The following is a 13,270-nucleotide window of genomic DNA, read 5'->3' as shown; positions in this document are numbered from 1 at the left end:
AAGTACTTCCAAGGCTTATGAGAGCTCAGAGAAGCCTCCCTCGCTCCTTCTCAGGCAGGCTTCCTGGTGACAGTCTCCAGCCCACCCCCCACCCCCCAGCTCCCCTGGAAGCCCTCTAGCTTATCCTCCATGCCTGCAGCTGTGTTCATTGGATTACCATCACCCTACACCTGGACACCAGACTTCCACAAATGCTGGCAAAGCCTGCATTCAGTTTCTCACGGTCGGGCCACTTCACTGGCAGGGAACCTTGGCTGGTAAGCCAGGTCTCCTGGACCATGAACTGGTGTGGCTACTCTGTGGAACCTTGGAGCAGGTCTGTGCTACATCTTACTTGCAAACACCTCACCTCGGGAATCTCTGTTCAGGTCTCCAGCCTGCTGAGGTGTTTGAATCTCGAAGGTGCCACCTAAACCCACAGTGGTTCCTCAGCTTAAGAGTCCTCTGCTGTGATTCCACAGGGCGGTGTGAGCTGGATGGTGACGTTTTAAATTTAATTTCCTAATTTTATTATGCCCGTATTATAATAATATTTTCTATTCTGCCAGAAATTTGCATCTAGCTTCCAGGTACAGCTATTTCTTTGCATTTCTTTTCCGAAGGTGGCCCAATGAGTATTTAAGTTACAGACATCCCCAAACTATTATTTATCTGGGACAGATTGTGATTAAAGATAAAGAATGTCAAATCGCATATTTTCCAACAGACGCAAACTTGCAAGGCATATTTTATTTCTTAACAAGGGCCTAGTGTGGACGATGACTTGAATGTAACTAATACAATTGGGAGGTAAGGCAAGGTGAGGACAGAAGTCGTTGGAATTTTGCTCTGTTATATTCAACCACTCCTGGGTGTGGTCCACTAATTGCAGTTCTCTAGAATGACCAGTCATCTGAATCACCACTCCTCAGCTCAAAATCACCTCTGTGGCTCCCGTCTACCCAGAGAGATAGGCCAAGCCCTTGCTCTGATCTGTGAGGATGCACGTGATCTCCTGGCCAGCACTCTCTGCCCTCCTTCCCTGTTTTCCTCATTCACTCTGCTTCACTCACACAGGTTTCACTGTTCTTGATTGGGCTGGGCCTACCCCCTGCTCTCGACTTTTGCACTGACTGTTCCTTCAGCCTGGAATGTTCCCCCCCAGACATAGGCTTGATACCTCCCCATTCAGCTTTCCACTCATCTTCTCCACCTCCCGTCAAAAATCCCCCCGACACCTGCCATGTTAGATCCCTCTCCTTGACTGCCTAGCCTGGGTGGCGCCAGTGGTAAAGAACCCGCCTGCCAATGCAGGAGACACAAGAGGCATGGGTTTGATCCCTAGGTCAGGAAGATCCCCTGGAGGAGGAAATGGCAACCCACTCCAATATTCTTGCCTGGAGAATCCCATGGACAGAGGAGCCTGGTGGGCTACTGCCCACTGGGTTGCATAGAGTCAGACATGACGGAAGCAACTTAGTGTACCTGCACTCCCGGCCTGCAAAGAACTTCTGTTGTTTTGTTTGAGGCTGGATCAACCATGTCTGTAACAGTGACTGGCACTCAGCAGGCTCTAGATACAAATGTGTTGAATTTATCAATGGATCTAATTGTTGGGAACTTCACTGTCACAGAGCAGGCCAAGAGAGAGGGGAAGAGGCAGTGGTAATAGATCAGATACCCACTCCAGCCCCTCTGGCCTGACCACTAGCTAGACACAGGCTGCACTGTGCCTTCTCTCCGTCCTAAACATCACAGCATGATCTCGCAGGACCGGTGGGGAGTGAGCTGGTCTTGGCCCCAGGCTCTTGTGAGGCAGCAAAGGGCAGAGTAATTGACCAACTGCCTCAAGGCCCACCAGTGGGCAGACGTGGCACCTTTCCAGACATCCAAGCTTGGAGGAAAGGAGAGGATTCCCCATGCAGGGCAGGAAGCCTCTCTGATCCCCACCCGTGGGGTCCACAGAGTACCCCGGCCTCCACAACCGGCATCTCAAACAGCCCCGGCCTGCAACCTCCTGTAAAGAAACACTGATATTGTCCACTTTATCAGCTGCCAGTCACAAGACACCACAGACACCACAAGACGCCACATGAAAATCATGTTTCTGGAGTCGGCCCGGGTGGGGCAGGAGCTCTGAACTCCATTCGCTCAGTAAAAAGGCTGCAGTCCGTTGGGACTCTCTCTCCCGCGTGCATGCGCTCTATCTCTCTCTCTCTCTTTCACTCTCTCTCCTTCCCTCCTCACGCACTCCTCCACTCTCTTCTCTTCAAGTCTTGGATTCTCCTGCTATCTTCTAAATAAAATAGAGCTGTAACACTGATTTGCCTAAGAGCTGTAGCACGGTTTGTCCAAGACCCAAGAGCTGTGATGCACCGAGGGCTTTAATGTCCGTTGCTCCAAATCTTTGTTGTGACGAGACAAAGAACCGAGGAACATACACTCGCATGACATCTATGGTGCCGTGACTCGGATATAACCTGGCTGAAACAACCTCTGTGTGGAAGAGGCCAAGCACAGCAGGAGCCCAACTCAGTGAAGCTCCCGCGCTAGAAGCGGAAGACGAAGAAACCCAGTGCAGGGGAAGGCCCATCGTGCTGAAAACCAGGACAGTGAAAAACGAACTCAGCAGGAACCTCACACGGCCCAGTCTCAGATTCCAGAAGACCTCCGGTTAAGAAACCTTGGACCACTGAACAAAACCCCGAGAGGGATTGTCAGAAGATCCTCTGACCAGTCCTGAGGAAATCTGGCACACTGATGGAAGCAGCTTTGTCTTGGATGGAAAAAGAAGAGCTGGGTATGCAGTAGTCTCCAATTTTGAGACCATAGAGGCTAAGCCTCTGCCACCAGTCAAGGTACCAGGACATGACCCCTGGATTCACTACTCACAAGTCAAGCCATGGAAGAAAACAGAAGAGGACACTCAATACACCTGTCAACCAGCTACAACATGCAGTGCCAGTTCAACAAAGATATAAAACTACAGCTGACCACGGAAAATATCACACACCCTTGGACACCGCTATAAGGACTCTGAGGATTGAGACTAGCAAGAGGGGGGAGGCCCAATACCCTTCGCTGTCCCAGTTGAGCAGGAAGTAGCCAGAAAGACCTCGACACCCCTATTCCCAAAGAATTGGGCCTCCCATCTCTTGAGGGGGGGAATGTTAGGTAGGTAGAATAGGGAAAAGGAGTCCAAAATGGCGGTGGCTAAAAGACAAGGAAGGTCCGAGGACCAGAGTGAAGACTTCAGGCAGAACAAACAGAACAAACAGCACTCCTGGCTAAGCCCAATTTGCATAGGGCAGGCCCAGGTGGAGGAAAAAACATAAAAGGAGGAGCCAAAGCACTATCTCTCGGACTCTCTCTCCTGCGTGCATGCGCTCTATCTCTCTCTCTCTCTCCCTCCCTCCCCACGCACTCCTCCACTCTCTTCTCTTCAAGTCTTGGATTCTCCTGCTATCTTCTAAATAAAATAGAGCTGTAACACTGAAAAAAAAAAAAGCTGCAGTGTTATGATGGGGTGGAGAATCAATAATACAGGTTCATAAGCATAAACAAAGTGAAACTGGTGTGGCCGGGGATCTGCCCTGTTCCTCCCCCAGGCCTCCCACCCAGGAGTTGATGAATCCGGCCCCCAGGAGTCTAAGCTAAAGGCCCTATAGGACTGGGGCTTGAAGCCACCAGTACGGCCAGTCCCCTCCCTCCCTCTGGCTTCCAGATGCCCCTTCTGAAGACGGTGGATGGCACCAGCCCCGTGGTGTCCCATCCGGGGAGAGGTGACTGCAGTCTCAAGTGGCCAGACCAGGCCGAGGAGCGCTGTTGGCCACGGAACATACACTGGATTTCAAAGACTCACTACCAAAAACAGTAAACAATCACCTTAAAAATTACTCCCATTGAAAGTGTGTGAAAGTATGAAAGTGTTAGTTGCTCAGTCGTGTCCAACTCTTCGAGACCCCCATGGACTAAAGCCCACCAGGTTCCGCTGTTCATGGAATTTCCCAGACAAGAATACTGTAGTGGGTTGCCATTTCCTCCTCCAAGGGATCTTCCCAACCCAGGGATGGTCCCTGGATCGCCTTCATTGTAGGCAGATTCTTTACCTGCTGAGCCACCAGAGAAGCTTCATTTACACTGATGTGGCCAACCAGCAGCCCACACTTCCCCTCGTGGGCGGCCCAGGGGCAAAAGCCTCGGCCTGACCTTCTGAGAGCCGTCATTTTAGAAAGCGATCATATTTTTTAAAAAAATTATTTACATTGATCTCACACTGAAAGTCTTTTGTCTATACTGGGTTAAAACAGTAAAATTAACTTCACCTTATTTTTACTTTTTAACATGTGGCTAAATTAACTTTTTTTTTTTAATTTAAAATTACCTATGTGACTTGCTTTAGTGGTTCCCATTGCATTTCTATTGGACGGCACCGGACCAGTCTCCCAGGCCCCACTAGAAGCATCAGAAGCGTGTATGAAGGTGAATCCGCTTCTGGAGGGCTACACCACGGCTGGGAGGCCAAGGGCTCCTTTACAATGATTCTTGGTCACAGTGAGCACCATCCTCAGGTCTCGAGTGCATCAGAGTCACAAAGACCCTCCTCTCCTCTGTCTACATCCCCTCCGCAGAGGCACGGTTCAAAGTGTCAGTACCACCTGGCCCAGCGGCCCAGCCTCCACTCTGCCCACACCTAACCTCCGCCTGACCCTGGCATCCCACCCGGGACTGGCTCTCAGCCCCTCCCTGCATGGCCCTCTTGAGCAAGTAAGATGAAGGGAGGTTTCCTGGCCATAGGGTGTCTCCAGGCTTGGAGCCCTCCTGGCACCCCACAGGGTGTGCTGGCATCAGCTTACAGTGTGGTTCAGGCACTTTGGAGCTGGTAGTGTTTGAAGTGAGTCAAAGGTAACAATAGCCAGTTCTGCAGAAACAACACCTTCTTGGTATAAAGGTGTGTTTGTAAGCATAGCATCAACCACTTGGCAAAAAAGCATGGCCCTGGCTGGCTCTTCCCAGGTGTCCAGAGGACTGCTGTGATGGCTGACGAACAGGTCAGGCAGAATTGCCTCCCCAGGACCTTGTCGCCTGCTCTGGCCAAAAGCTGTGACTGGGGACTGGCCTCCAGTACTGAACCCTCCCTTGTTCACTTACCAGACTATGACTTTGGGGAAACCCCCTAAGAATCCCTAAGCCTCAGTCTCCCAATCTGCAAAATGGAGGTGAGAGTCCCTACCAGTTTGGTTGTGGTGGTGAACAAGAGAAGTTAGCTAAAGCACACAGAGAAAAGTGGTAGTCGCTCAGTCGTGTCCGACTCTTTGTGACCCCATGAGCTGTAGCCCTCCAGGCTCCTCTGTCCATGGGACTTCCCAGGCAAGAATACTCGAGAGGGTTGCCATTCCCTTCTCCAGGGGATCTTCTCCACCCAGGGACCGAACTTGGGTCTCTGGCTTTGCAGGCAGATTTTTTACTACTTGATCCTCCAGGGACCCAGAAAACACCCAGAAAGAGTGACAGTACTCCTGCCTCGTGTGCTAAGTGGAATCCAAAGGCCACAACTCTGTGGCATGTGGGTAGATCAGAACATCACTGAAAAAACACTGTTTTTCAGTCTGTTTTCTGACCGAAAGCACAGCATTAAGGGCTGAACCTTACATGGTGCAGAACTGGATGCCAACTAAACTGAGGAAGTCCCGGGTGAATCCCCAAGGCTTCACCAGACCTCCTAAACACACGCTCTCCTCCCCAAAGATAAGAATCTTAGCTCACAAGCCCCCATCTGCACCCCAGTCCCATCTGAGGATGGAGGTGGAGGCGAGGTCAGAGTCAACAGTTTCACATCTGGGGCCTTGTCGGGGTTGATTACAATATAAACGGTGAGGGGGCTGGCATCATTGGTGGGACCCGAGCCCAGGCTGCTGTCCCAGCCAGCCCTCGAGGGTCCTGGTATTCAAGCTTCCTCCCGGCGTAGGGTCCCGGGCTTCCCCATCACTCCCAGTCTGTTCCGCACCGCTGCCCTGTTTTATCTCCTCTTGTAAGGTACACCACACCATCTCCCGTACTCAGGAGATCTGGCGACCGACCCATGAAAGCAGCGACTTCTTAGGGCCCACAGTATCTCCAGCACCAAATGTAACACCTGATGCGTGGTGAGTAAGTAACGAATATTGAAATGAACAGATGTCTAAATGAATGAGCAAATTAGCAGAACAAGTATGAACGGAAAGTTTCGTCAAGTTAAAACATTCCAGACCCTTCCTTTGCAATGACCTGGGCAAATTAGGCGCCAGGGGCTTGTTAGAGGCTCAGTTCTGGACCTTGCAGAGCCAGCCAGCGCCATGCTTTTTTGCCAAGTGGATGATGCTATGCTAACAAACACACCTTTATACCAAGAAGGTATTGTTTCTGCAGGACTGGCTATTGTTACCTTTGACTCACTCCAGCTCCAAGGTGCCTGGACCACACTGTAAGCTGATGCCAGCACACCCTGTGGGGTGCCAGGAGGGCTCCAAGCCTGGAGACACCCTGTGACCAGGAAATCTCCCTGCATCTTATTGCTCAAGAGGGCCAGCCTGGGCTAACACCCCAGCCAGCAAGCCCCAGACCTCCAAGTATCCTTGGCCTCCTGGAAGTAGAGGAAAGGGGTCTGGACACAGACTTGGGGTTCAACCCAGGTGGTCACGGGGCTGGGTGTCCCTCGACAAGGTTCAACATGTCCTGGGCCTCACTTCCCATCTGTGAAATGAGAGCAGTAAGAATATGTTCTCAGAGGCGTGGGAGACTCAAAACATTGCCCAGGATTAAGAGCCTGCAGCCTCCATACCGGCCGGGTCCAGAGGAAGCACGTGGGCCCTGGAAGCTGAAGGTGACTCCTGGTCTGGGCCACTCCCCACCTGCCCTCTGTCCCCCAGCACGTGGCAGTCCCTCTCTATTCAAGGTCTGCCCCAGTCCAGCATGGAGAAGAGACCACAGCGCCATCTGCAACCACAGCCATAACTGCACTCACCTCTCCTCCCAGCTGCTGGGGCCACTGCCACACTGCATGGGACACACAGCTGCCCAGGGAAAGGGTACTGCCACCCAGACTCTGCATGAACTAAATGTGGATCCCATGTCCTAGCCAGGCTCAGGGTGTGCTGCTGGGATGGGGAGAACATGGGATGGAGAAGAGGGATGAGACTTCATTGGAGAAGCCACTCTCCGTTTTTGGGTATATCACCTCCTAGAGAAGGTGCCCAGATCCCTGATCAGACCCCTCTCCTGAGCAGTACCCCATTTGCAGAACATATCCTCACAAAATCTGCCCAGCCACAGACAGAAGCGGTGGTACAGTGGTAAAGAGTTTCGGCCTTGGACAAGTCAGAGACGGCACATCATCAACAAATACCTGGATATAGCAGTAATCCTTCCAATCAATCAGAAAAAGACCAAGAAACCAAAGAGAATAAAGCAAAGGACAGGAAAAGGCAATTCACAGCTTAAACCCACACACTTCATAAACGTGAAAAGATGTCCAACCTCACGAAGTGACCAGGGAACGCAGATTAAAACCAAACATGACTTCTTGGACATTGCTGGCAGGAGTTAACTGAAACAAGGCTTAGAACAGTAATTCATCATGTCTATTAATAGTAAGGCTGAAGGTGTGCATACTCTCCAATCTGGTAATTCCACTTCCCTGTATGGTCCACGGTAACTCACCTTTGTGTGTGTACACACACCAGGGACGTTTATTGCAGCACTGTGGCAACAGCAAAGGAACAGAAATGCCTTACATGTCCACAAATTGAGGGGCAGCTGAACAAACTCTGCATCATCACACGACTCAATACTATACAGTGACTTAAATTGAAAAAAATTCCTCATATGGATCTATTAGGATAAACCCGATGCTTAAGCTTTTGTACTGTCAAAGGATACAAGTATCAGATCAGATCAGATCAGTTGCTCAGTCGTGTCCGACTCTTTGCGACCCCATGAATCTCAGCAGGTCAGGCCTCCCTGTCCATCACCAACTCCCGGAGTTCACTGAGTCTCACATCCATTGAGTCAGTGATGCCATCCAGCCATCTCATCCTGTGTCGTCCCCTTCTCCTCCTGCCCCCAATCCCTCCCAGCATCAGAGTCTTTTCCAATGAGTCAACTCTTCGCATGAAGTGGCCAAAGTACTGGAGTTTCAGCTTTAGCATCATTCCTTCCAAGGTATATGATCTCATTAACTTTAAAAACACATAAAACAAGACTATACAGAGGGTATGTGAGCTATAAGAATTAAAAAAAAAAAAACATGAAGATTGACATGTACACACTGCTACATTTAAAATGGATAACCAACAAGGACCTCAGTACAGCGCACTGGGAACTCTGCTCAATGTTATGTGGCAGCCTGGATGGGAGGGGAGTTTGGGGGAGAGTGGATCCAGGTATATATATGGCTGAGTCTCTTGGCTGTTGTCACACCATTGTTAATTGGCTATGCTCCAATATAAAATTAAAAGTTAAAAAAAAAATGGAGGAATCGCCCAATTCTTGGTGACTATTACATTTACCAAGAGATCAAATAGACTGGGATGGATTATAGAGTCAGGGCTCCGTTGTATTCTTCTAAATACTTTATTTCTTTTAAAACATCAGACATAATATGCAAAAACATTAACATCTGCAAATCTGGCTGTCATATGGAATTCTGTTTTCCTTTCTATTTTGAAATATTTTTATATTGAAGACACCTAGTTACAGATTTTAAGTCAAAAATTCAGAAGCTATAAAAGCAAAGGGAAATTCAACAACATAAAGATTTAAGGAGCAGAAGGGAAGGAAGAATGGGGAGAGAGAGGGAGAATGAACAGTTAAAAGACAAATGACAAGCTAGGAAAAGTACCCCTCTAACAGATGCGTATCCGACCAAAGAATTCCCTTTAGCCTATAATCTGCTCATGCAAGTCAATAAGGAAACAAGTCAACAAATCAAACAGAGAAATGGGCAAAGGACATGAATGAGCAGCTTACAATACAGAATGTAATGGCACAGAGGAAAGGCTTGTTCTTCACTGATCTTAATAGCAAAGCTCCAGAGGCCTGCCAGAGCTGGAGGAGGTGGGGAACAGACCCTTTCTAAGATCAGGGGTGAATCACGGTGACCTTTTGGGAAGTGACCTGGCAATATCTGTTGAAATCCCCTTCGCCTGGGAATTCCATCGTTACTTCTACAGAAAAAGTCTCCTGTGTTTGCATGAAGATTTCCATCATGATCTTTACACACAGCACCATTTGCGACAGTGAAAGATGTAAATGACTTGAAAATCTACCGAAAATCCACAAGGACCTGTTTAGAAGCACCACCACACAAATAACGCACGAAACACTATGCAGCTGTGAAAAAGCGGATGCACATGTCAGCACAATGCCACCAAAAGAGCGCCCGAGCACACGATGAAACTTCAAAAAAGCAGGTGGAGAGCAGTGTTCCGTGTATCTCCAATGCCCTTCTACCAAATGACCTACATGCTGACGTGGCTATGTCTCTACAGGAATCGAATATACAAAGAATGCAAAAGAAACTAAGAGGGCAGGGGCTGAGAATGGGAGAAAGACCTTCTTTATGTTTAAGACCTTTTACACTTAATTTTTTTTTTTTTTTAATGGGTGCGTGGGATACACTTTCAACTCAAGTTCTGCTAAAAGGAAAAGAGAAGAAGAAGGAAAAAAAAAAATAAGGGATGTAAACTCTGGAGTACTTACATACCCAGACCTGAATTCCAGATCAACCACTTACTGGCTGCACAAGTACTAGACAAGTCACCTCTCTGGATCCCAAGTTTGTGTCCAATGGAGATTAAAAACGAGGTCCTTCCTCCTGGGGTGGCTGGATAGGCTAGGTAAGAGGAGCTCCAAGGTGGTTATCATAGAAAAGTAGAAGCTGCTGGTCTCAGACTCCAGAACACACTTTGTCTTTCCCTTTCAGGGGTCCAGCAGACACGAGCCCTTCTTGTCTCTCTTTGCGTCCCACTTTGCAGACAGGGAACGACAGGGGCAGCCGGGCACAGCCCTGCACGCTGGGTGTAGGGCCCGGCCTGGGTGGGGAGTGGGGGCTGAATCCCAGCCCTCCCTCAGCTTGTCAAACCATCACCTGGGTACAGAGCTATGTCCAGTTGCAGGGGTCATTCATCCTGCTTTCCATAACGTCTCTGTATGGGCTAGGAGCTACCTCAATTATAGCAGGAAATTAATTAAACACTCCTCTGTAATCCCTGCCAAGTTACAAAGAGCAAAATGCAAAGATCTAAAATATACACTGAAGTGTAGGGGGGTGGGGTAGGGGTTGTCCTGGGAAAGTTGGCATCGTCAGCTCATTCGTATTTATATTTCTGTGTCATTTCCTCTGAACTCACAGATACCCTTTTATTTTTTACCAGCAGATGTGGTTTCTAGGGAAAGAGTTCTGCCACCTTTGCCCACTGGTACCCACTTCCTGAACCTCAGGCTGCTGGGCGATGTTCTAAGTGGAGGTCACCCTGGGGACGAATCGTGTGCAGGGCCAAGAGTCCCAAGGGGACACCTCCTTGTCCCCTGCTTTCCTCAGAAGGGCGAGTCAGCAGGAACAGCCCTGAACCAAGGCAGGTTGGGGGTGTGAGGCCTCTGGGGACACGGGCAGGCCAAGGAGCACAGAAGAACCACGAGCTGCTGAGCACTGCAGGCCTGCTGCACTCGGGGTGCTGACTTGGGCACCGAACTACAGCAGGGAACCAGGTAATAGGCCTGGGCTCCTGCAGCGACACGTCCTGGGGAAGACACCCTAGGACCACACAGATAAATAAGAAACGGCGATGGTGAAACCCAAGGGTGAGGCCAATAGAACAGGGGAGTGGAGCAGAGAGAGACCAGCGTACCTTAGGATGGAAAGTCAGTAGGTCCTTGGCTTAGACCTCAGACAGTGGAAAGGAGGGGGTGGAAGGAGGGTTGCACTGAGGGGAGCGAGTTTCCAGCAAAAGAGAAGAGCAAAAGACCCTGAGGCTTGTCAAGTAACAGAAACAGGTCCCGGGTGACCAGAGATGGGGAGGAACGGCCGGTGGTGGTGCCAGGGAGGCCTGCTGATGGGGTAGTCCAGGATGTCACAGGCCACCCCGGAGCCTGGACGTTACTCACTGTCCTTGAGAAGTCACCAGAGGGTATTAATAAAGGCAAAACCCTCTGGACTCAGTTTTAAAAAGATCCCTGGGGCTGTCCAGCAGCTCTTGTGTGTCATCTTATTTAATTTTTAAAGCACTCTATATGGTGGGGCTTCCCAGGTGGCGCAGTGGTAAAGAATCCCGATTTACAGATGAGGAAACTGAGGCACAGAGAGACACATGAAGGGTTCCTGAGGTCTCCAGAAATAGACTTCAAGCAGTCTGAACTGCTCACTTTCTGGCACCCATGAATTGGGGTGAGCTGTCTCGGGTCGCTCTGGACAAGCTCCTACATCTCCTGGGCCTCAGATTTCCCATCTGTAAAATGGGAGCAGCAAGAACAAGTTCTGGGAGGTTTGGGAGCCTCAAAACGCAGCCCAGGATTGAAAGCCCACAGCCTCAGTACCGGCCTGGCCCCGAGCAAGCACTTGGGCCCTGGAAGCTGAAGGACGGTCTTGGTCTGGGCTTCCCCTGACGGATGGCAGTTCCTCTCCACTCAAGGTCTGCCCCCAGCCCGGCACGGGGAGGGGTCCACAGCTCCCGCCTGCCACCACAACCACACACACACTCACCTCTCCTCCTGGCCGCTGGGTCCACTGTACACACTGCATGGAACACACACAGCTGCCCCAGGGTGCGGGGGATCGGCAGACTGCCACCTACACTCTGCCTGCCCTCACTACATGGGGATCCCACGTAGGAGCCAGCTGGAGGTCTCAGAGGAGAAGCTGCCTTCCCTCTGCGGGTACGCCCCTCCTGGAGAAGTTATCAGGCTCCAACGGGGTGTGGCCACAGCCCCCGAGCCAGCACCACAGAGTGACACCCCTTTGACGAGCCACACCTCCGCCCCCCAGCTCCAGGGGCAGCGCCCTCTCCACTTGAGCCTCAGCTCAGTCCAGTGTGGTGTCCCCCTCTCCAGGGCTGGAACTCCCAAAGTCCCCCAGCAGGGCAAAGGTCAGTCCACATCTGAATTCCTAGTAGGAGCCCAACGGGGTCAGAGCCGCAGAGGGCAAGAGCAGAGGGCTGTGCATGCTGACCAGGTGGCAGGTACACAACCCCCAGGGTAGGATGCCTAGAAGAGAAATGAAACCGTGGAGAAGGAAAACATGACCTCTGTTTCCTGCATCAGCCTGTCCCCTGGGAGTAAAGATCAGGTGAGAGAGACCCTTTTGAAGTCCTTTTTACATTAGTAAGGCTTTTCCACGCATTAGTTGTATATTCAACTCTCCTTGAAGTAAAGGTTACCCATGAGTGAAGGGACGGGCGACTAGACTTCTAGGTGTTGCTGGGGAATGTGTAGACCGCCCCCCGCCACCCCAGCCTCAGCAGTGATCCCTCTGGGGTAGGGCCGGAGCAGAGAAGGTGGAACTGCTGGGAGGAGGGTCAGCCCATTAAATATGACCCAGGGTCTCCTTGGCCAGGGGCTCCTGCAGGAGAACCCAGAGCCCCATCCCCACCCCAGAGCCAGGAGGCACCAGGAAGACACTCTGAGCTCTTTTTCAAGCTCTGGTCCACTCACACCCTGTGTGTGGAAACCTACAAACACATCTCTGAGCACAAACACATGAATCCCTGTTCAAACACAAGAGCACGCCCCAAAATAAATCCTGGGAATACACAGGAACTGACTCCTACAAACATACTCTTCCTCCTCCTCCTCCCTGCCCACCCTACTCCCAGCCCCAACATACAGCTTCTGGGGCCAGCTGGGCCCCCTCTGCCAGGGCACTCTCTTCCCCCATCCCTTGAGGAGGGAACTGCCCACCGGCTTCTTCAACTTCAGCTCCAGCTCCACCGGAGTTTGTTTGTCAGGCTGCAGGTCCCTTGGGCCGTCAGCCAAGGAGCCTGAGCTTCGGGAGGAGCCAGGAGTGGCTGAACCAGCCCTCTGGGGAGCTCTGCATCTCCAAAAGTTGAGTAAAGGGAAACCCAGGGCTCCTGGCTTGGGGTGGGCAAGCCCAGCTCCGTGGCCAGGAGCCCCAGACCCCTGTTGGGCTTAGAGGTACCTGGGAAGGTGAGTCGTGGGGGAGACAAGCTGCAGGAAAGCAAGGGAGGAGGATACACAGTCTTGTGTCCTCAGGGGCGGGGGAGTGTCCTGGGGCAGCTGGTGGCCAAGGTCAGGCAGGGGG

The 13,270-nt window shown here is 51.1% G+C and overlaps 1 protein-coding gene across 7 annotated transcripts in view; it reads right to left on the bottom strand.

Moving 5' to 3' along the window:
- ST3GAL4 (ST3 beta-galactoside alpha-2,3-sialyltransferase 4) overlaps positions 1-13,270 on the bottom strand; it is a 56,210-nt gene that overhangs the window by 28,281 nt on the left and 14,659 nt on the right. For 6 of the 7 annotated variants that reach the window (XM_010829493.1, XM_010829495.1, XM_010829496.1 and 3 more), the window contains exon 1: positions 11,717-13,264. The exons of the other annotated variant lie outside the window; for it this stretch is intronic. In XM_010829493.1, coding sequence (XP_010827795.1) covers positions 11,717-11,755 — 39 coding nt within the window. In that variant the 5' untranslated portion in view covers positions 11,756-13,264. Of the gene's footprint in view, positions 1-11,716; positions 13,265-13,270 lie in introns of those variants that run through there. 7 annotated transcript variants of the gene reach the window in all.

Source organism: Bison bison, unplaced genomic scaffold, assembly GCF_000754665.1.
Source record: "Bison bison bison isolate TAMUID 2011002044 unplaced genomic scaffold, Bison_UMD1.0 scf7180017864506, whole genome shotgun sequence".
Lineage (NCBI taxonomy): Eukaryota > Metazoa > Chordata > Mammalia > Artiodactyla > Bovidae > Bison > Bison bison.
Note: the sequence above shows the minus strand (reverse complement) of the source record. Positions and strands in the feature narration are given on the sequence as shown.